At 34.6% G+C, this 24,926-nt stretch overlaps 2 protein-coding genes across 5 annotated transcripts in view; one reads left to right on the top strand and one right to left on the bottom strand.

The window, feature by feature from the left end:
• LOC130665303 (uncharacterized) overlaps positions 1 to 24,393 on the top strand; it is a 61,476-nt gene extending 37,083 nt beyond the window's left edge. For 3 of the 4 annotated variants that reach the window (XM_057465631.1, XM_057465632.1, XM_057465630.1), the window contains 3 exons: positions 22,082 to 22,273; positions 23,703 to 23,923; positions 24,044 to 24,393. In XM_057465631.1, the coding sequence (XP_057321614.1) occupies positions 22,082 to 22,273; positions 23,703 to 23,923; positions 24,044 to 24,222 (592 nt within the window). In that variant the 3' untranslated portion in view covers positions 24,223 to 24,393. The remainder of the gene's footprint in view (positions 1 to 22,081; positions 22,274 to 23,702; positions 23,924 to 24,043) is intronic. The other variant, XM_057465633.1, reaches the window with a different exon arrangement.
• On the bottom strand, positions 1,767 to 20,043 carry LOC130665304 (uncharacterized). Its single transcript, XM_057465634.1, has 3 exons — positions 19,822 to 20,043; positions 3,539 to 4,034; positions 1,767 to 3,448 (listed from the first exon to the last, which is right to left on the bottom strand). Exons 1-3 carry the CDS (start codon positions 19,933 to 19,935, stop codon positions 2,109 to 2,111), a joined length of 1,950 nt encoding a protein of 649 aa, XP_057321617.1. The 5' UTR covers positions 19,936 to 20,043; the 3' UTR covers positions 1,767 to 2,108.
• Positions 24,394 to 24,926: the final 533 nt, after the last annotated feature.

Below are 24,926 nucleotides of genomic sequence, written 5' to 3'. Positions count from 1 at the left end.
TGAAAGAAAAAGAAAACTTTCGAAAATTTTTGTCTCGCGGTCTTTCTCATGATTGCGCAATAGCCGTAGCTCTAAAAACTCTTTGATCAAAAGAACTTAACACTAGAAATTTCAAGCTTTAAAAAGCTTTTTTTAAAATCTCGATACGATAATTTTTCACGAAAATTCAGCCTTCCAAAAATCACTAAAAAATTTTCAAAATTTTTCTGTTCCATTAATTTTTGGCATGAGTGTACACTGGACATATAGTTACAATTTGCTGCCTCTGTATCCTCAGTATAAATACACAGAATTTAGTTATTATTAGACACTGATCTTATGGCCTTTTCGCAAATAAAATAATCCTCCTGATAGATCGATCCTTGCGAAATATTACGCGCAAATTTATATACCGAGCTTACAAATTCAATTATTCGATTAAACTTCAGAAGATTGAGCTGATTTTTTGTTCAGAATAAACAAATCGAATAAAAAAATCGGTCTGTCAGTTGACCCTGCGGGCCAGCCCCAAAACATCCCGCTGTTTTCGAGCTCGTTGAGCTCGAAAACATTATTGTGAATACATTTTCGAGCTCTTCGAGCTCGCAAATACTTTTGTATGCCATTGTTTTGTAAAAAACCATTTTTTAGCATTTCCTTCTCCCACGATATCTCGCGAACGAATTAACCGATTTTGATGGTTGAGGTGGCAATCGACGCGTTTTATCAAGTTCTAAAGCTGATCAAATTTTGAAATTGATTTATTTAGCCGTTTTTGAGAAATTTCAAAAAAACCAAGGAAAAAATTTTTTTTGAATTCTTTCGTCAACGGTTTCTCTTGAACGAATGAACCGATTTTGATGGTTGAGGTGGCATTCGACGCGGCTTATAGAGTTTTAGAGCTGATTAGATTTTGAAATCAATCCATCGAGCAAATTAAAAGTTATCCAAATAAAACATTTTCGAAAAAATTTTATTTTTGAAATATCTCTGAACGCACCCTACCGATTAAGTTAAAATTTTTACGGCTTCAAGACATTAACAAGCCGCGTCGAATGACACCTCAACGATCAAAATCGGTTCATCCGTTCAAGAGTTATAAATATTTACATACACGCATACGTACGTACGTACACACATACATACACTCGGACATCATCGTGAAATTAGTCAGGATAGCTTCCTAGGACCTCGAAACGTCGACATCTGATGGAAATTCGATTTTCGTAAATCGGACCGAAACCAATAACTTCCCGAATTTTTGAAAATTTACAATTTTCTTAGCGGGAAGTTAAAAATTTTTTCATTCATTTAATATTCTTTTTTATACACAAAATGAATTAACAAATTAATTGTTCATTAAATAAATCATAATGATAATTGATAAATTTTAATTTTAATATTATTTTTTTTTCTTCCAAAGAAAAAAATTTATTACTTTTTAAATGATTTAAAAAAAAATTAATAAAATCTGTTAAAGTGTGAATTATTGTCATCAATATTCTACGGTAAATATATAGTAATTATATTGGTGAATAGAAATACTATAGTTTAATTTACAGAATGAAATAATAGAAAGTGATAAATGATTTAATTTATTTATTTACTCAATACAACACTCTAATGAAGATTATTAACGCTGTCACAAATTTACACAATAATTTTTCTAATAAATAAATATATATATATATACATTTATAAAACTTATTACACAAAGTTAATGATCAAAATTTGAATTTTATTTAAAAAAATTCGTGTATGTAAAAATGCAGTTACACTTTCCCTATTTTGGTATTTTCAAATTTTTGTAAAATCTTAATTGAGTGAATTAGAATTATATGACAAAAACAGAAGTATGTTTTAAAATCATTCGAGATCTTATGATAAAATATATATTTCATTAGAATAAATTTATCACACAATCAAACAAATTAATTTAATCAAAAAATTTTTAAAGATCTTTCCTTAAAAAATTTGCCAATTTGATAACGTTATCATTTTCCCGAGCGGGCATTTTTAAATAATCATTTTCATAAAACTGATAGATCATTTTGTCCCACGAAATGTGTAAAAAATTTTCAAATATTTATTAAATCAAAACGAACAATTGTAAAAAAAAAATTTATGATTTAATTACGACGTCGCATTCGTCTAATGACAGAAACGATTCGTCTTTTAGGAAATACTAGTCTTTTTTTCATTTTTATTGGTATACGATTAGGTATAGGTCGGTGTACAGGTCTCGTAGGTCTAAACAATTTTCGTAACATTAATTCGACACCGAAAACCATCAAAGCCATGATTATGGTAACACCGACAATTATATAAGTATATTTTAAATCTTCGTTTAGGATCTGATCATACTGTTTATTTCTTTTAATCCTTTCAATTTTTTTTATTTTTTTCAAGAGATTACTAGTATTTCTATTTAAATGATTTATAAAACCCATTTCAAATGAAGTTAGACCGAATTTATCAAATTTTTTTTTCAACGCCCAATTCTTACGCGTCCAGTAGGCATATAATTTTGTAAAAACAGGAGTTTTTGATAAGTACAAATTTGGAAAAGATTTTATAAATTTTAATTGTTGATCAGTTTTATAAATGCAGGCGCTTGTTGAATTGATTCTAATATTTTGACTGTATTTATATAAACACACATAATCACATGGATGTAAATATTTCTTATCATCGTCAGTTACCCATATATTTTGACTAATTATATCCTCATGAATTTCGAAATCATAGTACACGTGATAGTTATGATCATACAGATTTTGTAACGTATCGATATTATGAGTTGAAGGTCCGGACAATAATGTCGATATTTGACCTTGAATTTCTGAACTCATCGAAAAAATAAAAAAAAATCCGGTAAAGAAAGTAATACGCATCGATAACCTATCGAGAGGCGTGAGTATTCCCATATTCAGTGACAAACTAAGAACATCCAAGAAAGATCGTGCAAAGTCAAAATTATTAATTATTATTATTACTATCGTAATTAGCAATAACACTATCATTGATAATATCAATAATTCATAACTATAAATATTGGCTATCTCATTGGCTATTGAAATAAAACTTCTTTTTTGGGTTAATATTGAAAATGTAACTTCATAATACTGAGTCATAATATCTGAATGTGTATAATTTGTATTTGAGATAGACCATAGTTTTTCGTTAATATCATAATTACCATCAGCTAATACTTTTAAATATCCCTGTTTAACTGCATCGCGAACAACATTAGGATGAAGTATATACTTTGCTGGTGTAATATTTAAAAAAGGATATAAAGCATCCAAATATGGAAGTCCTCGACCGGATGATTTGTTAGATGTATTTCCATAATAAATTACATCGTCGGTAGTTGTCTTTCTTAAAAAACTAGAAAATGTAGATTTTATAGCATGGCCGTCCAAAATTTTAGTTTTGTCAAATGTAATATTGTGGCAAATTTTATTATCTGTAACCGAAAATCAATACTGTTCATTTCAAGTTTCCTATGAAAAAGTATTAATGCTTAGATTTCCAAAATAAAATAATAAATTTTTACCATTAAAGAAAAGCTGGTTGTATATTGTCCATTTGTTGTTACCAGCTTTGTCATTTGCTGCGACTTTTTTCCATGGATGTGGTGCGAAGCTTGTGAATGGGTTGTAATTGTAAATTATTAGAGTACTATTACTCGATTCATGGCATAAGAAGAATGATTTCAACAAATCCATTTTCCACAATATTTTGAATGTTTCGCTAGCATTTTCACAAGAGTTTCCGATAATAAAAAACAAGGATTCAATGCTCCAGACACTTGTAGATTTTAATTTAATGAGAAGTGTTTTTAAATTTTCAATTGAGTTAGTAACCGACAAAACATACGTCGGATAAGATGGATTGTACACTTGGATTTCTTTGGGTTTAAAATTTTCGTTGATAATTATTGGAGGCGGATTTATTGTTTCCCATGGAATTTTGTAGATATCGTTATACAAATCTTCAGTAATAACAACAGGATTTAAATTTTTAGTGAAACATAAGTCGAGAAGTTGCCTCTGTTGATAAGAGATTAATTATAGAATGAAATCAATAATAATTAATAATAAATAAAAAAAAAATTTGGAAAATCCAAAAGTGCGCGACTCATAATGCTCATTTATTATGAAATAATAAAATAATCATAAAAAAATGGCGGGAAGCACGGATAAATTTAAAATATATAAAATTTTCTTTCCTTAAATATTTTTTTTTTTTTTTTTTTTTTTTAAATTATATTAGTATTTTTTATATAATTATGAAAGAACCTACTCAAAATATCTCGATTAATAACAAAAGCAAAAAAAATATATGTAAATAAAAAAAAATTGAACTGAAACAATTCAGGCTTACCAATTAGCAAAAAAAAAAAAACAGCTACACTAGGATGGTAATTCGCAAGCGCCCCTGGTGGGATAAATGTACGTATAATGTATAGGTATAGATATATCGGCATCCATGTTAATTTTACATTGATATATATAGATATAGTTATACAGCCTTTTTATTCTTTTATTAATTGTTATTAAACGACACTAAATTACCTAGCCAGTAGCAATAGGGGATCTACAAATCTTTCAAAGAATTAAAAAAAAAAAAATTTGATTCAATTACTGCATTTTTTCGTAAGTTATTGTGTCTACGGGTTTCATACTTGACGGACAGGAAATTTTTTTAGACTATTTTGATGTTTTTCCCTTTTTTATTGAACTAAATAAATTTTTGAAAAGTATGAAACTAATATCCATTAAATTATCTTCAAAATAGTATGCAACATATCTCAATTCCGTAAACTAACAAGGGCATAATAATTGAAATAGTTGCCGAAGTGAGGCGAAGTAAATTTTTCGATCATAAAGCACATCTCAGATGCTTCGCATCATGAGTCGTGCAATAGCTAATTTTCGAAAAAAATCAGAATCAAAAGATGAAGTGAAACGGCAAGACCTGAATTATTTCGATCTTCCGGGGCTTTTTGATTGATTCTGACGAATCTAGCGACTGCTCAGCTAAACTACTTTCCTAATCGTGTTCCTCGGGAAATTTCCGATGGAAAATTAGTGTAAAATAGCTAATTTTCGAAAAAAATCAGAATCAAAAGACGAAGTGAAACGGCAAGACCTGAATTATTTCTATCTTCCGGAGCATTTTGATTGATTCTGACGAATCTAGCGACTGCTCAGCTAAAGTACTTTCACGATCGTGTTCCTCGGGAAATTTCCGATGGGAATCTAGTGTCAAATAGCTAATTTTTGAAAAAAATCCGAATCAAAAGACGAAGTAAAACGGCAAGACCTGAATTATTTCTATCTTCCGGAGCATTTTGATTGATTCTGACGAATCTAGCGACTGCTCAGCTAAACTACTTTCACGATCGTGTTCCTCGGGAAATTTCCGATGGGAAACTAGTGTAAAATAGCTAATTTTTGAAAAAAATCAGAATCAAAAGACGAAGTGAAACGGCAAGACCTGAATTATTTCTATCTTCCGGAGCATTTTGATTGATTCTGACGAATCTAGCGACTGCTCAGCTAAAGTACTTTCACGATCGTGTTCCTCGGGAAATTTCCGATGGGAAACTAGTGTAAAATAGCTAATTTTTGAAAAAAATCAGAATCAAAAGACGAAGTGAAACGGCAAGACCTGAATTATTTCTATCTTCCGGAGCATTTTGATTGATTCTGACGAATCTAGCGACTGCTCAGCTAAACTACTTTCACGATCGTGTTCCTCGGGAAATTTCCGATGGGAAACTAGTGTAAAATAGCTAATTTTTGAAAAAAATCAGAATCAAAAGACGAAGTGAAACGGCAAGACCTGAATTATTTCTATCTTCCGGAGCATTTTGATTGATTCTGACGAATCTAGCGACTGCTCAGCTAAACTACTTTCACGATCGTGTTCCTCGGGAAATTTCCGATGGGAAACTAGTGTAAAATAGCTAATTTTTGAAAAAAATCAGAATCAAAAGACGAAGTGAAACGGCAAGACCTGAATTATTTCTATCTTCCGGAGCATTTTGATTGATTCTGACGAATCTAGCGACTGCTCAGCTAAACTACTTTCACGATCGTGTTCCTCGGGAAATTTCCGATGGGAAACTAGTGTAAAATAGCTAATTTTTGAAAAAAATCAGAATCAAAAGACGAAGTGAAACGGCAAGACCTGAATTATTTCGATCTTCCGGAGCATTTTGATTGATTCTGACGAATCTAGCGACTGCTCAGCTAAACTACTTTCACGATCGTGTTCCTCGGGAAATTTCCGATGGGAAACTAGTGTAAAATAGCTAATTTTTGAAAAAAATCAGAATCAAAAGACGAAGTGAAACGGCAAGACCTGAATTATTTCTATCTTCCGGAGCATTTTGATTGATTCTGACGAATCTAGCGACTGCTCAGCTAAACTACTTTCACGATCGTGTTCCTCGGGAAATTTCCGATGGGAAACTAGTGTAAAATAGCTAATTTTTGAAAAAAATCAGAATCAAAAGACGAAGTGAAACGACAAGACCTGAATTATTTCGATCTTCCGGGGCATTTTGATTATTTCTGACGAATCTAGCGACTGCTCAGCTAAAGTACTTTCACGATCGTGTTCCTCGGGAAATTTCCGATGGGAAACTAGTGTAAAATAGCTAATTTTTGAAAAAAATCAGAATCAAAAGACGAAGTGAAACGGCAAGACCTGAATTATTTCTATCTTCCGGAGCATTTTGATTGATTCTGACGAATCTAGCGACTGCTCAGCTAAACTACTTTCCTAATCGTGTTCCTCGGGAAATTTCCGATGGAAAATTAGTGTAAAATAGCTAATTTTCGAAAAAAATCAGAATCAAAAGACGAAGTGAAACGACAAGACCTGAATTATTTCGATCTTCCGGGGCTTTTTGATTGATTCTGACGAATCTAGCGACTGCTCAGCTAAAGTACTTTCACGATCGTGTTCCTCGGGAAATTTCCGATGGGAATCTAGTGTCAAATAGCTAATTTTCGAAAAAAATCAGAAGCAAAAGATGAAGTGAAACGGCAAGACCTGAATTATTTCGATCTTCCGGGGCTTTTTGATTGATTCTGACGAATCTAGCGACTGCTCAGCTAAAGTACTTTCACGATCGTGTTCCTCGGGGAATTCCGATGGGAATCTAGTGTCAAATAGCTGATTTTTGAAAAAAATCAGAATCAAAAGACGAAGTGAAACGGCAAGACCTGAATTGCTTCGATCTTCCGGGGCATTTTGATTATTTCTGACGAATCTAGCGACTGCTCAGCTAAACTACTTTCCTGATCGTGTTCCTCGGAAAATTTCCGATGGGAATCTAGTGTCAAATAGCTGATTTTTGAAAAAAATCAGAATCAAAAGACGAAGTGAAACGGCAAGACCTGAATTATTTCTATCTTCCGGAGCATTTTGATTGATTCTGACGAATCTAGCGACTGCTCAGCTAAAGTACTTTCACGATCGTGTTCCTCGGGAAATTTCCGATGGGAAACTAGTGTAAAATAGCTAATTTTTGAAAAAAATCAGAATCAAAAGACGAAGTGAAACGACAAGACCTGAATTATTTCGATCTTCCGGGGCATTTTGATTATTTCTGACGAATCTAGCGACTGCTCAGCTAAAGTACTTTCACGATCGTGTTCCTCGGGAAATTTCCGATGGGAAACTAGTGTAAAATAGCTAATTTTTGAAAAAAATCAGAATCAAAAGACGAAGTGAAACGGCAAGACCTGAATTATTTCTATCTTCCGGAGCATTTTGATTGATTCTGACGAATCTAGCGACTGCTCAGCTAAACTACTTTCCTAATCGTGTTCCTCGGGAAATTTCCGATGGAAAATTAGTGTAAAATAGCTAATTTTCGAAAAAAATCAGAATCAAAAGATGAAGTGAAACGGCAAGACCTGAATTATTTCGATCTTCCGGGGCTTTTTGATTGATTCTGACGAATCTAGCGACTGCTCAGCTAAAGTACTTTCACGATCGTGTTCCTCGGGGAATTTCCGATGGGAATCTAGTGTCAAATAGCTAATTTTCGAAAAAAATCAGAATCAAAAGATGAAGTGAAACGGCAAGACCTGAATTATTTCTATTTTCCGGGGCATTTTGATTATTTCTGACGAATCTAGCGACTGCTCAGCTAAACTACTTTCCTGATCGTGTTCCTCGGGAAATTTCCGATGGGAATCTAGTGTCAAATAGCTAATTTTCGAAAAAAATCAGAATCAAAAGATGAAGTGAAACGGCAAGACCTGAATTGCTTCGATCTTCCGGGGCATTTTGATTATTTCTGACGAATCTAGCGACTGCTCAGCTAAACTACTTTCCTGATCGTGTTCCTCGGGAAATTTCCGATGGGAATCTAGTGTCAAATAGCTAATTTTCGAAAAAAATCAGAATCAAAAGATGAAGTGAAACGGCAAGACCTGAATTCCTTCGATCTTCCGGGGCATTTTGATTGATTCTAACGAATCTAGCGACTGCTTAGCTAAAGTACCTTCACGATCGTGTTCCTCGGGAAATTTCCGATGGGAAACTAGTGTCAACTAGCTAATTTTCGAAAAAAATCAGAATCAAAAGATGAAGTGAAACGGCAAGACCTGAATTATTTCGATCTTCCGGGGCTTTTTGATTGATTCTAACGAATCTACGGACTGCTCAGCTAAACTACTTTCACGATCGTGTTCCTCGGGAAATTTCCGATGGGAATCTAGTGTCAAATAGCTAATTTTCGAAAAAAATCAGAATCAAAAGATGAAGTGAAACGGCAAGACCTGAATTATTTCTATCTTCCGGAGCATTTTGATTGATTCTGACGAATCTAGCGACTGCTCAGCTAAACTACTTTCACGATCGTGTTCCCCGGGAAATTTTCGATGGGAAAGTAGCGTAAAATAGCTAATTTTCGAAAAAAATCAGAATCAAAAGATGAAGTGAAACGGCAAGACCTGAATTATTTCGATCTTCCGGGGCATTTTGATTATTTCTGACGAATCTAGCGACTGCTCAGCTAAAGTACTTTCACGATCGTGTTCCTCGGGAAATTTCCGATGGGAAACTAGTGTAAAATAGCTAATTTTTGAAAAAAATCAGAATCAAAAGACGAAGTGAAACGGCAAGACCTAAATTATTTCTATCTTCCGGAGCATTTTGATTGATTCTGACGAATCTAGCGACTGCTCAGCTAAACTACTTTCCTAATCGTGTTCCTCGGGAAATTTCCGATGGAAAATTAGTGTAAAATAGCTAATTTTCGAAAAAAATCAGAATCAAAAGACGAAGTGAAACGACAAGACCTGAATTATTTCGATCTTCCGGGGCTTTTTGATTGATTCTGACGAATCTAGCGACTGCTCAGCTAAAGTACTTTCACGATCGTGTTCCTCGGGGAAATCCGATGGGAATCTAGTGTCAAATAGCTAATTTTCGAAAAAAATCAGAATCAAAAGACGAAGTGAAACGGCAAGACCTGAATTATTTCTATTTTCCGGGGCATTTTGATTATTTCTGACGAATCTAGCGACTGCTCAGCTAAACTACTTTCCTGATCGTGTTCCTCGGGAAATTTCCGGTGGGAATCTAGTGTCAAATAGCTAATTTTTGAAAAAAATCAGAATCAAAAGACGAAGTGAAACGGCAAGACCTGAATTATTTCTATCTTCCGGAGCATTTTGATTGATTCTGACGAATCTAGCGACTGCTCAGCTAAAGTACTTTCACGATCGTGTTCCTCGGGAAATTTCCGATGGAAAATTAGTGTAAAATAGCTAATTTTCGAAAAAAATCAGAATCAAAAGACGAAGTGAAACGACAAGACCTGAATTATTTCGATCTTCCGGGGCTTTTTGATTGATTCTGACGAATCTAGCGACTGCTCAGCTAAAGTACTTTCACGATCGTGTTCCTCGGGAAATTTCCGATGGGAAACTAGTGTAAAATAGCTAATTTTTGAAAAAAATCAGAATCAAAAGACGAAGTGAAACGGCAAGACCTGAATTATTTCTATTTTCCGGGGCATTTTGATTATTTCTGACGAATCTAGCGACTGCTCAGCTAAACTACTTTCCTGATCGTGTTCCTCGGGAAATTTCCGGTGGGAATCTAGTGTCAAATAGCTAATTTTTGAAAAAAATCAGAATCAAAAGACGAAGTGAAACGGCAAGACCTGAATTATTTCTATCTTCCGGAGCATTTTGATTGATTCTGACGAATCTAGCGACTGCTCAGCTAAAGTACTTTCACGATCGTGTTCCTCGGGAAATTTCCGATGGAAAATTAGTGTAAAATAGCTAATTTTCGAAAAAAATCAGAATCAAAAGACGAAGTGAAACGGCAAGACCTGAATTATTTCTATTTTCCGGGGCATTTTGATTATTTCTGACGAATCTAGCGACTGCTCAGCTAAACTACTTTCCTGATCGTGTTCCTCGGGAAATTTCCGGTGGGAATCTAGTGTCAAATAGCTAATTTTTGAAAAAAATCAGAATCAAAAGACGAAGTGAAACGGCAAGACCTGAATTATTTCTATCTTCCGGAGCATTTTGATTGATTCTGACGAATCTAGCGACTGCTCAGCTAAAGTACTTTCACGATCGTGTTCCTCGGGAAATTTCCGATGGAAAATTAGTGTAAAATAGCTAATTTTCGAAAAAAATCAGAATCAAAAGACGAAGTGAAACGACAAGACCTGAATTATTTCGATCTTCCGGGGCTTTTTGATTGATTCTGACGAATCTAGCGACTGCTCAGCTAAAGTACTTTCACGATCGTGTTCCTCGGGAAATTCCGATGGGAATCTAGTGTCAAATAGCTAATTTTCGAAAAAAATCAGAATCAAAAGACGAAGTGAAACGGCAAGACCTGAATTATTTCTATTTTCCGGGGCATTTTGATTATTTCTGACGAATCTAGCGACTGCTCAGCTAAACTACTTTCCTAATCGTGTTCCTCGGGGAATTTCCGATGGGAATCTAGTGTCAAATAGCTAATTTTCGAAAAAAATCAGAATCAAAAGATGAAGTGAAACGACAAGACCTGAATTATTTCTATTTTCCGGGGCATTTTGATTATTTCTGACGAATCTAGCGACTGCTCAGCTAAACTACTTTCCTGATCGTGTTCCTCGGGGAATTTCCGATGGGAATCTAGTGTCAAATAGCTAATTTTCGAAAAAAATCAGAATCAAAAGACGAAGTGAAACGGCAAGACCTGAATTATTTCTATTTTCCGGGGCATTTTGATTATTTCTGACGAATCTAGCGACTGCTCAGCTAAACTACTTTCCTGATCGTGTTCCTCGGGAAATTTCCGATGGGAATCTAGTGTCAAATAGCTAATTTTCGAAAAAAATCAGAATCAAAAGACGAAGTGAAACGGCAAGACCTGAATTATTTCTATTTTCCGGGGCTTTTTGATTGATTCTGACGAATCTAGCGACTGCTCAGCTAAACTACTTTCCTAATCGTGTTCCTCGGGAAATTTCCGATGGAAAATTAGTGTAAAATAGCTAATTTTCGAAAAAAATCAGAATCAAAAGACGAAGTGAAACGACAAGACCTGAATTATTTCGATCTTCCGGGGCTTTTTGATTGATTCTGACGAATCTAGCGACTGCTCAGCTAAAGTACTTTCACGATCGTGTTCCCCGGGAAATTTTCGATGGGAAAGTAGCGTAAAATAGCTAATTTTCGAAAAAAATCAGAATCAAAAGATGAAGTGAAACGGCAAGACCTGAATTATTTCGATCTTCCGGGGCATTTTGATTATTTCTGACGAATCTAGCGACTGCTCAGCTAAAGTACTTTCACGATCGTGTTCCTCGGGAAATTTCCGATGGGAAACTAGTGTAAAATAGCTAATTTTTGAAAAAAATCAGAATCAAAAGACGAAGTGAAACGGCAAGACCTGAATTATTTCGATCTTCCGGGGCTTTTTGATTGATTCTGACGAATCTAGCGACTGCTCAGCTAAAGTACTTTCACGATCGTGTTCCTCGGGAAATTTCCGATGGGAATCTAGTGTCAAATAGCTAATTTTCGAAAAAAATCAGAATCAAAAGACGAAGTGAAACGGCAAGACCTGAATTATTTCTATTTTCCGGGGCATTTTGATTATTTCTGACGAATCTAGCGACTGCTCAGCTAAACTACTTTCCTGATCGTGTTCCTCGGGAAATTTCCGATGGGAATCTAGTGTCAAATAGCTAATTTTTGAAAAAAATCAGAATCAAAAGACGAAGTGAAACGGCAAGACCTGAATTATTTCTATCTTCCGGGGCTTTTTGATTGATTCTGACGAATCTAGCGACTGCTCAGCTAAAGTACTTTCACGATCGTGTTCCTCGGGAAATTTCCGATGGGAATCTAGTGTCAAATAGCTAATTTTCGAAAAAAATCAGAATCAAAAGATGAAGTGAAACGGCAAGACCTGAATTATTTCGATCTTCCGGGGCTTTTTGATTGATTCTGACGAATCTAGCGACTGCTCAGCTAAAGTACTTTCACGATCGTGTTCCTCGGGGAATTCCGATGGGAATCTAGTGTCAAATAGCTAATTTTCGAAAAAAATCAGAATCAAAAGACGAAGTGAAACGGCAAGACCTGAATTATTTCTATTTTCCGGGGCATTTTGATTATTTCTGACGAATCTAGCGACTGCTCAGCTAAACTACTTTCACGATCGTGTTCCTCGGGATATTTCCGATGGGAAACTCGTGTCAAATAGCTAATTTTCGAAAAAAATCAGAATCAAAAGATGGAGTGAAACGACAAGACCTGAATTATTTCGATCTTCCGGGGCTTTTTGATTGATTCTGACGAATCTAGCGACTGCTCAGCTAAAGTACTTTCACGATCGTGTTCCCCGGGAAATTTTCGATGGGAAAGTAGCGTAAAATAGCTAATTTTCGAAAAAAATCAGAATCAAAAGATGAAGTGAAACGGCAAGACCTGAATTATTTCGATCTTCCGGGGCATTTTGATTATTTCTGACGAATCTAGCGACTGCTCAGCTAAAGTACTTTCACGATCGTGTTCCTCGGGAAATTTCCGATGGGAAACTAGTGTAAAATAGCTAATTTTTGAAAAAAATCAGAATCAAAAGACGAAGTGAAACGGCAAGACCTGAATTATTTCGATCTTCCGGGGCTTTTTGATTGATTCTGACGAATCTAGCGACTGCTCAGCTAAAGTACTTTCACGATCGTGTTCCTCGGGAAATTTCCGATGGGAATCTAGTGTCAAATAGCTAATTTTCGAAAAAAATCAGAATCAAAAGACGAAGTGAAACGGCAAGACCTGAATTATTTCTATTTTCCGGGGCATTTTGATTATTTCTGACGAATCTAGCGACTGCTCAGCTAAACTACTTTCCTGATCGTGTTCCTCGGGAAATTTCCGATGGGAATCTAGTGTCAAATAGCTAATTTTTGAAAAAAATCAGAATCAAAAGACGAAGTGAAACGGCAAGACCTGAATTATTTCTATCTTCCGGGGCTTTTTGATTGATTCTGACGAATCTAGCGACTGCTCAGCTAAAGTACTTTCACGATCGTGTTCCTCGGGAAATTTCCGATGGGAATCTAGTGTCAAATAGCTAATTTTCGAAAAAAATCAGAATCAAAAGATGAAGTGAAACGGCAAGACCTGAATTATTTCGATCTTCCGGGGCTTTTTGATTGATTCTGACGAATCTAGCGACTGCTCAGCTAAAGTACTTTCACGATCGTGTTCCTCGGGGAATTCCGATGGGAATCTAGTGTCAAATAGCTAATTTTCGAAAAAAATTAGAATCAAAAGACGAAGTGAAACGGCAAGACCTGAATTATTTCTATTTTCCGGGGCATTTTGATTATTTCTGACGAATCTAGCGACTGCTCAGCTAAACTACTTTCCTGATCGTGTTCCTCGGGAAATTTCCGATGGGAATCTAGTGTCAAATAGCTAATTTTTGAAAAAAATCAGAATCAAAAGACGAAGTGAAACGGCAAGACCTGAATTATTTCTATCTTCCGGAGCATTTTGATTGATTCTGACGAATCTAGCGACTGCTCAGCTAAACTACTTTCCTGATCGTGTTCCTCGGGAAATTTCCGATGGGAATCTAGTGTCAAATAGCTAATTTTCGAAAAAAATCAGAATCAAAAGATGAAGTAAAACGGCAAGACCTGAATTGCTTCGATCTTCCGGGGCATTTTGATTATTTCTGACGAATCTAGCGACTGCTCAGCTAAACTACTTTCCTGATCGTGTTCCTCGGAAAATTTCCGATGGGAATCTAGTGTCAAATAGCTAATTTTCGAAAAAAATCAGAATCAAAAGATGAAGTGAAACGGCAAGACCTGAATTCCTTCGATCTTCCGGGGCATTTTGATTATTTCTGACGAATCTAGCGACTGCTCAGCTAAACTACTTTCCTGATCGTGTTCCTCGGGAAATTTCCGATGGGAATCTAGTGTCAAATAGCTAATTTTCGAAAAAAATCAGAATCAAAAGATGAAGTGAAACGGCAAGACCTGAATTATTTCTATTTTCCGGGGCATTTTGATTATTTCTGACGAATCTAGCGACTGCCCAGCTAAACTACTTTCACGATCGTGTTCCCCGGGAAATTTTCGACGGGAAAGTAGCGTAAAATAGCTAATTTTCGAAAAAAATCAGAATCAAAAGATGAAGTGAAACGGCAAGACCTGAATTCCTTCGATCTTCCGGGGCATTTTGATTATTTCTGACGAATCTAGCGACTGCTCAGCTAAACTACTTTCCTGATCGTGTTCCTCGGGAAATTTCCGATGGGAATCTAGTGTCAAATAGCTAATTTTCGAAAAAAATCAGAATCAAAAGATGAAGTGAAACGGCAAGACCTGAATTCCTTCGATCTTCCGGGGCATTTTGATTGATTCTAACGAATCTAGCGACTGCTTAGCTAAAGTACCTTCACGATCGTGTTCCTCGGGAAATTTCCGATGGGAAACTAGTGTCAACTAGCTAATTTTCGAAAAAAATCAGAATCAAAAGATGAAGTGAAACGGCAAGACCTGAATTCCTTCGATCTTCCGGGGCATTTTGATTGATTCTAACGAATCTACGGACTGCTCAGCTAAACTACTTTCACGATCGTGTTCCTCGGGATATTTCCGATGGGAAACTCGTGTCAAATAGCTAATTTTCGAAAAAAATCAGAATCAAAAGATGAAGTGAAACGGCAAGACCTGAATTCCTTCGATCTTCCGGGGCATTTTGATTATTTCTGACGAATCTAGCGACTGCTCAGCTAAACTACTTTCCTGATCGTGTTCCTCGGGAAATTTCCGATGGGAATCTAGTGTCAAATAGCTAATTTTCGAAAAAAATCAGAATCAAAAGATGAAGTGAAATGGCAAGACCTGAATTCCTTCGATCTTCCGGGGCATTTTGATTGATTCTAACGAATCTACGGACTGCTCAGCTAAACTACTTTCACGATCGTGTTCCTCGGGATATTTCCGATGGGAAACTCGTGTCAAATAGCTAATTTTCGAAAAAAATCAGAATCAAAAGATGAAGTGAAACGGCAAGACCTGAATTATTTCTATTTTCCGGGGCATTTTGATTATTTCTGACGAATCTAGCGACTGCCCAGCTAAACTACTTTCACGATCGTGTTCCCCGGGAAATTTTCGACGGGAAAGTAGCGTAAAATAGCTAATTTTCGAAAAAAATCAGAATCAAAAGATGAAGTGAAACGGCAAGACCTGAATTCCTTCGATCTTCCGGGGCATTTTGATTATTTCTGACGAATCTAGCGACTGCTCAGCTAAACTACTTTCCTAATCGTGTTCCTCGGGAAATTTTCGATGGAAAATTAGTGTAAAATAGCTAATTTTCGAAAAAAATCAGAATCAAAAGATGAAGTGAAACGGCAAGACCTGAATTCCTTCGATCTTCCGGGGCATTTTGATTGATTCTAACGAATCTAGCGACTGCTTAGCTAAAGTACCTTCACGATCGTGTTCCTCGGGAAATTTCCGATGGGAAACTAGTGTCAACTAGCTAATTTTCGAAAAAAATCAGAATCAAAAGATGAAGTGAAACGGCAAGACCTGAATTCCTTCGATCTTCCGGGGCATTTTGATTGATTCTAACGAATCTACGGACTGCTCAGCTAAACTACTTTCACGATCGTGTTCCTCGGGATATTTCCGATGGGAAACTCGTGTCAAATAGCTAATTTTCGAAAAAAATCAGAATCAAAAGATGAAGTGAAACGGCAAGACCTGAATTATTTCTATTTTCCGGGGCATTTTGATTATTTCTGACGAATCTAGCGACTGCCCAGCTAAACTACTTTCACGATCGTGTTCCCCGGGAAATTTTCGACGGGAAAGTAGCGTAAAATAGCTAATTTTCGAAAAAAATCAGAATCAAAAGATGAAGTGAAACGGCAAGACCTGAATTCCTTCGATCTTCCGGGGCATTTTGATTATTTCTGACGAATCTAGCGACTGCTCAGCTAAACTACTTTCCTAATCGTGTTCCTCGGGAAATTTTCGATGGAAAATTAGTGTAAAATAGCTAATTTTCGAAAAAAATCAGAATCAAAAGATGAAGTGAAACGGCAAGACCTGAATTCCTTCGATCTTCCGGGGCATTTTGATTGATTCTAACGAATCTAGCGACTGCTTAGCTAAAGTACCTTCACGATCGTGTTCCTCGGGAAATTTCCGATGGGAAACTAGTGTCAACTAGCTAATTTTCGAAAAAAATCAGAATCAAAAGATGAAGTGAAACGGCAAGACCTGAATTCCTTCGATCTTCCGGGGCATTTTGATTGATTCTAACGAATCTACGGACTGCTCAGCTAAACTACTTTCACGATCGTGTTCCTCGGGATATTTCCGATGGGAAACTCGTGTCAAATAGCTAATTTTCGAAAAAAATCAGAATCAAAAGATGAAGTGAAACGGCATGACCTGAATTATTTCTATTTTCCGGGGCATTTTGATTATTTCTGACGAATCTAGCGACTGCCCAGCTAAACTACTTTCACGATCGTGTTCCCCGGGAAATTTTCGACGGGAAAGTAGCGTAAAATAGCTAATTTTCGAAAAAAATCAGAATCAAAAGATGAAGTGAAACGGCAAGACCTGAATTCCTTCGATCTTCCGGGGCATTTTGATTATTTCTGACGAATCTAGCGACTGCTCAGCTAAACTACTTTCCTAATCGTGTTCCTCGGGAAATTTTCGATGGAAAATTAGTGTAAAATAGCTAATTTTCGAAAAAAATCAGAATCAAAAGATGAAGTGAAACGGCAAGACCTGAATTCCTTCGATCTTCCGGGGCATTTTGATTGATTCTAACGAATCTAGCGACTGCTTAGCTAAAGTACCTTTACGATCGTGTTCCTTGGGAAATTTCCGATGGGAAACTAGTGTCAACTAGCTAATTTTCGAAAAAAATCAGAATCAAAAGATGAAGTGAAACGGCAAGACCTGAATTCCTTCGATCTTCCGGGGCATTTTGATTGATTCTAACGAATCTACGGACTGCTCAGCTAAACTACTTTCACGATCGTGTTCCTCGGGATATTTCCGATGGGAAACTCGTGTCAAATAGCTAATTTTCGAAAAAAATCAGAATCAAAAGATGAAGTGAAACGGCAAGACCTGAATTCCTTCGATCTTCCGGGGCATTTTGATTATTTCTGACGAATCTAGCGACTGCTCAGCTAAACTACTTTCCTGATCGTGTTCCTCGGGAAATTTCCGATGGGAATCTAGTGTCAAATAGCTAATTTTCGAAAAAAATCAGAATCAAAAGATGAAGTGAAACGGCAAGACCTGAATTCCTTCGATCTTCCGGGGCATTTTGATTGATTCTAACGAATCTAGCGACTGCTTAGCTAAAGTACCTTCACGATCGTGTTCCTCGGGAAATTTCCGATGGGAAACTAGTGTCAACTAGCTAATTTTCGAAAAAAATCAGAATCAAAAGATGAAGTGAAACGGCAAGACCTGAATTCCTTCGATCTTCCGGGGCATTTTGATTGATTCTAACGAATCTACGGACTGCTCAGCTAAACTACTTTCACGATCGTGTTCCTCGGGATATTTCCGATGGGAAACTCGTGTCAAATAGCTAATTTTCGAAAAAAATCAGAATCAAAAGATGGAGTGAAACGGCAAGACCTGAATTATTTCTATTTTCCGGGGCATTTTGATTATTTCTGACGAATCTAGCGACTGCTCAGCTAAAGTACTTTCACGATCGTGTTCCTCGGGAAATTTCCGATGGGAATCTAGTGTCGAATAGCTAATTTTCGAAAAAAATCAGAATCAAAAGATGAAGTGAAACGGGAAGACCTGCATTATTTCTGTCTTCTGGGGCATTTTGATTGATTCTGGCGAATCTAGGGACTGCTCAGCTAAACAACTTTCACGATCGTGTTCCTCGGGATATTTCCGATGGGAAACTCGTGTCAAATAGCTAATTTTCGAAAAAAATCGGAATCAAAAGATGGAGTAAAACGGGAAGACCTGCATTATTTCTGTCTTCTGGGGCATTTTGATTGATTCTGGCGAATCTAGGGACTGCTCAGCTAAACAACTTTCACGATCGTGTTCCTCGGGAAATTACCGATGAGAAACTAGTGTCAAATAGCTAATTTTCGAAAAAAATCAGAATCAAAAGATGAAGTGAAACGGCAAGACCTGAATTATTTCGATCTTTCGGGGCTTTTTGATTGATTCTGACGAATCTAGCGACTGCTCAGCTAAAGTACTTTCACGATCGTGTTCTTCGGGAAATTTCCGATGGGAAACTGGTGTCAAATAGCTAATTTTCGAAAAAAATCGGAATCAAAAGATGGAGTAAAACGGCAAGACCTGCATTATTTCTATCTTCCGGGGCATTTTGATTGATTCTGGCGAATCTAGGGACTGCTCAGCTAAACAACTTTCATGATCGTGTTCCTCGGGAAATTTCCGATGGGAAACTAGTGTCAAAAATTTGGAAAATCCAAAAGTGCGCGACTCATAATGCTCATTTATTATAAAATAATAAAATAATCATAAAAAAATGGCGGGAAGCACGAATAAATTTAAAATATATAAAATTTTCTTTCCTTAAATATTTTTTTTTTTTTTTTTTTTTTTAAATTATATTAGTATTTTTTATATAATTATGAAAGAACCTACTCAAAATATCTCGATTAATAACAAAAGCAAAAAAAATATATGTAAATAAAAAAAAATTGAACTGAAACAATTCAGGCTTACCAATACGCAAAAAAAAAAACAGCTAAACTAGGATGGTAATTCGCAAGCGCCCCTGGTGGGATAAATGTACGTATAATGTATAGGTATAGATATATCGGCATCCATGTTAATTTTACATCGATATATATAGATTCAGTTATACAGCCTTTTTATTCTTTTATTAATTGTTATTAAACGACACTGAATTACCTAGCCAGTAGCAATAGGGGATCTACAAATCTTTCAAAGAATTAAAAAAAAAAAAATTTGATTTAATTACTGCATTTTTTCGTAAGTTATTGTATCTACGGGTTTCATACTTGACGGACAGGAAATTTTTTTAGACTATTTTGATGTTTTTCCCTTTTTTATTGAACTAAATAAATTTTTGAAAAGTATGGAACTAATCTCCATTAAATTATTTTCAAAATAGTATGCAACATATCTCAATTCCGTAAACTAACAAGGGTATAATAATTGAAATAGTTGCCGAAGTGAGGCGAATTAAATTTTTCGATCATAAAGCACATCTCAGATGCTTCGCATCATGAGTCGTGCAAAAATTTAATTACCACTTGACGATAGAAATCGATCGCTGAATCTTCCAGAGGTGAATCGTAAAATTTTATTTTACTACTCGTCACTTTAACTAATAAAAAAATCACTATGATTTGTTTTAAATGCATTGAAAATAAATATAATTCAACAGATTCACGTTGACTAACTTGTAATTTTACTTTCCATTGCTAAATTAAAATAATGATTTCAAATATTGCTAAATAAAATAAAGTATCTTATGGGAAATACGTCTGATCACGCCGGAAAAACATTTGCAACTGACCTACTATGTGTAATAATACAGAAAATATTGCCCACTGAAAAAAAGTGTAGTTGTCAGAAGCATCTAAAGTATTTTTAGTAGTAGATTGTTATCGTTACAAAATGTATCATTAGATTAGCAATACTAGGTTTCCGCATCAACCATACTATTATGTCACACTTCCCATACTTGGTATTGTTGTTATAACGATCCAAATTGTCAATATATCAACACATAGTTGCCACAGCGACCATATATTTACAAAATAGAAAAGCAGACTATTTTATTCGACAGAAAAATGTTTCTTCTGTGTAAATAAAAAAAATAGTATGAAAATTACTTTATAATATTATTGACAGTTTTGACCGAATAACGATACGTAAAATTTCTACAATCTTACGGATCAATACTATGGAAGATCGATTTTTAAAAAAAGTATCAGTAATTAGCAATCTAATTTTTGGGCAAATATAATGAAATATTGTTAACTCAATGATATTTCTCTTACAGTTATATTTTTTTTCAGTGCACCTTTCAATATTGTGAAACCGTGTTTTATTTTAAAATATTGTTTTCTAATCTTTAATTAAACATAGTTTTGTAAAATCAAAATTTATCCGATTTTTTTCAGTGAGCACAATATAATTTTTTAAGAGGTAAAACGAGTGAGGAAGGGAGGAAAGGAAATTATTTTCTAATATACAGTAACTCAAATGTCATATATATATTAGACTGTGTCAGAAAAAAATTCTGGAAACAGGTTGACCCCGCGGACCAGCCCCGAAATTTCCCGATGTTTTCGAGCTTAAGGAGCTCGAAAACATTATCGCCAGTGTCTGTTCGAGCTCCTTGAGCTCGACAATACCTTCGAGCCCTTATATATTTTCGCGCTCGAAAAAAGTCAGGTTTTGTTCACGATCATTCGTGATTAATTCAATGTTTTACGACAGAAATTGATAGAAATGGTCAAGATAAAGAGTTACGTGAACTTCGAATGAAACCAGCAATAGACCGATAGTTCAATTAATCGATTTCGATCCCCCGTCCCTAGTATAGAGTATAGTCAACATGAGTAATTATAGCTCAGTTAGAAGTCAGAGTAATTTGGATTTCCAACTCTCAGAAGTATATTCAAGTTTTCTTATAACCATTGAATTAACATTTGAATGACACGGGTGCCATTTGGATCCCAAATCATTTAAAATTGTTTTTTCAATTTTAAGAAAAATAATAAATGGTCAAGGCTGACACCTTTTGATTAAAGCAATAAATATGCTGCAGATTTTATTTGAAAAAATATTTTTGAACTTTTGGTAATTTTTTCACTGTAAGGTCAAAATGTCATCGTATCGCACATACGACCTTTTACAGGCGGATGTCATCCCTGGTTAAAAATACTAATTGAAAAAAATTAAAAATGATGAAATTTGAATTCTTTTCAATAATTTCAATTCTTTTGTTTGTATATATAGATATACAGTTTGCATGGAGTAGCCGCTTCTCAATTCTTTTCAATCAGTATTTTTAACCAGGGATTTAAGGATTAAATGACTTTAATATGGTTGAGTGAATCGAGTTTAAATCGAATTTATCAATAATCCAATAATTTGTGATTATTCAAAAATTTGAATCATTAGATTCGAAGTTCGAATCGATTCGATACAAATCATTTAAGTTTGAACTATTCGCACACCCCAAGACTTTAGATTTTGAATGATCTATTGATTATAGGGATAAAAAAAAATGTATAAGTCGTATGAATTTTTATTTGAGACAAATAATGTTACTCTTAAGGGCTTAAGTTACCCAGATTGATTTTGCTTATTACTACGAAATTCCCTAAAGGGTATGAACTTAATCCCTAATTGAAAGCTCCGATTGAATCCGATTGACTTTTAGTCAGTTCTATTGGAGTTTTTAATCAGAAATATAAATTTTACTGTATTATTGTTAATGTAGAGCTTTTTCTTGTAAGAATAATATATTAATAATGAAATAATTTATTTGGAAAGAACTTTAAAAAGCGTGGAAGCTTTTGATCCAGCAAAAAAAGTATGGAGAAAGATGGAAGCTATGCACACGGCGCGTGTAGGATTAGCAACTGCGGTATTCAAAAATTCAATTTGGGTCGCTGGTGGAATAACTAAATCACACAAAGACCCATTATCAAAAGAAGTTGAGTGTTACGATCCACGAAAAAATTCGTAAGTTAAAAGTTCAGTTTCTTTCATACTTACCCGTGTAAAAAAACTTCTTTCAAAAAATGTTCCAAAAACATCCATGGAAGTGAACTTTTAAAATTGAGAAAATTTTGAACTTTACGTTGAACATTTTTGGAACTTTGAAAAAATTAGGAAGTGAACAATTTTCAACTGGTGAAGGCTTCTCCTGCGAATTTTTTTTATTTTTTGAGTAAAAATAATTTGATTGGACAATTTTTTGGGTCTGAAGAACATTGAAAAAAAAGGGAGTTAATTAGGAATTATAAACATTTACGACTCTTATCAGAATTAGTCAGATATGGGGCAAAGAAAAAAATGAAAATGATTTGAAAATATTTATGAACAATTTTTGACTTTCATCAGAACTTTTTGAGGTCAGTTGATTTGACTTTTTCACTTGTTCAAAAATAGTCCAAAAAATGAATGATTGGAACAAATTATGAACTTTCAAAATTGTCAAATCATTTTTGCTTCAAAAATTTCAAAAAAAAAAATCCCACAAGTCTACACTAGTTGAAAATCTTTCACACTTGAAATTATTTTCAAGTTTCAAAAATTTTTAACTCAAAGCTCAGAATTGTCTCAACTTCAAAGTTCACTGTCATGAACGTTTTTGTAACAAATTCTTTTACCCGGGTAAGTCAAAAAATCCCTGGCGAATCCGAATTACGGTAAATTACAGTAGTGTACAGCAGAGGCGTGGTATTTTTACCGTAAATTTGCAGAAAGAAAACGAGAATTTACCGTGATATTGCGAAAAGCCTGCGGTATTTTACCGCAAAATGCAGTATTGTACTGTAAAAACTGTTAAAATAAAAAAAAACTCTGGGCTTACGGTAACGAGACCGTAAGTTGCGGTAAGTTGCCGCATTTTTACCGTAATTCACTGAAAAATATCATAAATTACCGCATATTACTGTAAATTGTGGTAAATTTACCGTAAAAATTCGCCTTTCTGAACCTGGAACCCGACTTTAACGTAATTGAACAGATTTTAGCCAATATTACCTACAAACGGTAAAAGTAAGGGCGTGTTCAGAAATACACTCTGGAGGTGAAAAATTACCTATCCAAGTGTGATTAGTACCTTTGTAATGTTAAATCGCATCTATGGTTGGACTAGAGGATATTTCTGAACGCAAGAGTTAAATATTTCTCTTCCAGAGTGTGTTTCTGAACACGCCCTAATTGTAGTAGACTGTTTTTGTTTGTAGTAACAATTTTAACCCTAGAAAATGAAAGCACTACGAACAAAATGATTAAATATTCATTCTTTAACCATGAAAAGAAATGTAATTTAACCATAAAAATGCCGCATTTTACTTTACATTACGGCAAAATGCGGTAAATTACCGTAATTCGGATCCGCCAGGGATAAAAATAATTATATTAATTATTTTTGAATTTTTAGTTGGCTTAAAATCGAATGTCTACCAACAGCGAGATGTTACGCATATTTGTACGTTATGTCCGATAATTTATTGATAATCGGCGGAGCAGAAAAACCGTCAGCACATGGCAGTATGACAGAAAGTATCGGAACTGTTGATATTTGGGATCATAATTCTCGAAGTTGGCGTCCATTAACCAAAATGGCAACCGCAAGACACAGCCACTCAATCAGTTCAATAGGTTATTATTATTATTATTTTTTTTTTACTGACACAGTTTCGATAATAAATGTTGTTGTAAATACATACAAGATAAAATGAATATTTTTAATTTTATTAACGGATTTTTTAATATATATAGATAATCAATTGCTTGTTATTGGAGGCGTTACAACAGTTGATATGAAAACATTGAAGTCCGTTGAGTGTTTCTGTTGTAAGCGTAACAAGTGGATCAAAGGTGTGGCTTCATTACCTTATCCCATTTCGGGTCATTCTAGTGTTTCTTTACCTCCTTTGCATTATTTTTATAATTCTTAAATCTCATATATTTAAATAAATATTGATTAATTATATTTTGTAGTAATTTTATAATTTGTAAAAACGATATTCAATAAATTTCATTGACGTTTATTGAAAAAAAAATAATAATAATCATAATCATTCATCGCGTAATCTTATCAAAGTTTATCTTTAGACATAATCAGTACACTGGAGGCAATTCAATGCAAGTAATTGACTTTAAAAAATTACGGTATTAAAAAAAAAAAATTATTTATATAATTAGAGGAAACTTGGAGTAAAATGCGGCATAATTTTAAAAAATAAAAATTATTTTTGGTCGAAAATTCTTTCATTACTGTCTACAAAAAGATGGGGCAAGTTGACCATCCCGGGCAGTGCGATAAATTTTTTAGTAAAAAATTTTTTTTCGAAAATTTCTGCGTAATTTTCATGATACTGTTAGCCGACATCTGATAATTTTTGGATTATCGTTCAAAATCATAAATTATAAAAAAAAAAAAATTGAAAAAATTGCGCCCATAGTTTTTTTGATTTTCTACAACTGCATATTTTTAGTTTTTTTTTTTGTAATCGATTTGTTGAAAAAAAAAACGCAAATTTTTAATTGTTTGTAAATTTCAGATGAGTGTGAATGGAGCAGACATCCGACAACTATAATAATTTTGAAATAAATTAACAAAACGTATATCGAACAAAAATAAAAAATTTCACATTCTCAG

Source organism: Microplitis mediator, chromosome 3, assembly GCF_029852145.1.
Source record: "Microplitis mediator isolate UGA2020A chromosome 3, iyMicMedi2.1, whole genome shotgun sequence".
Lineage (NCBI taxonomy): Eukaryota > Metazoa > Arthropoda > Insecta > Hymenoptera > Braconidae > Microplitis > Microplitis mediator.
Note: the sequence above shows the minus strand (reverse complement) of the source record. Positions and strands in the feature narration are given on the sequence as shown.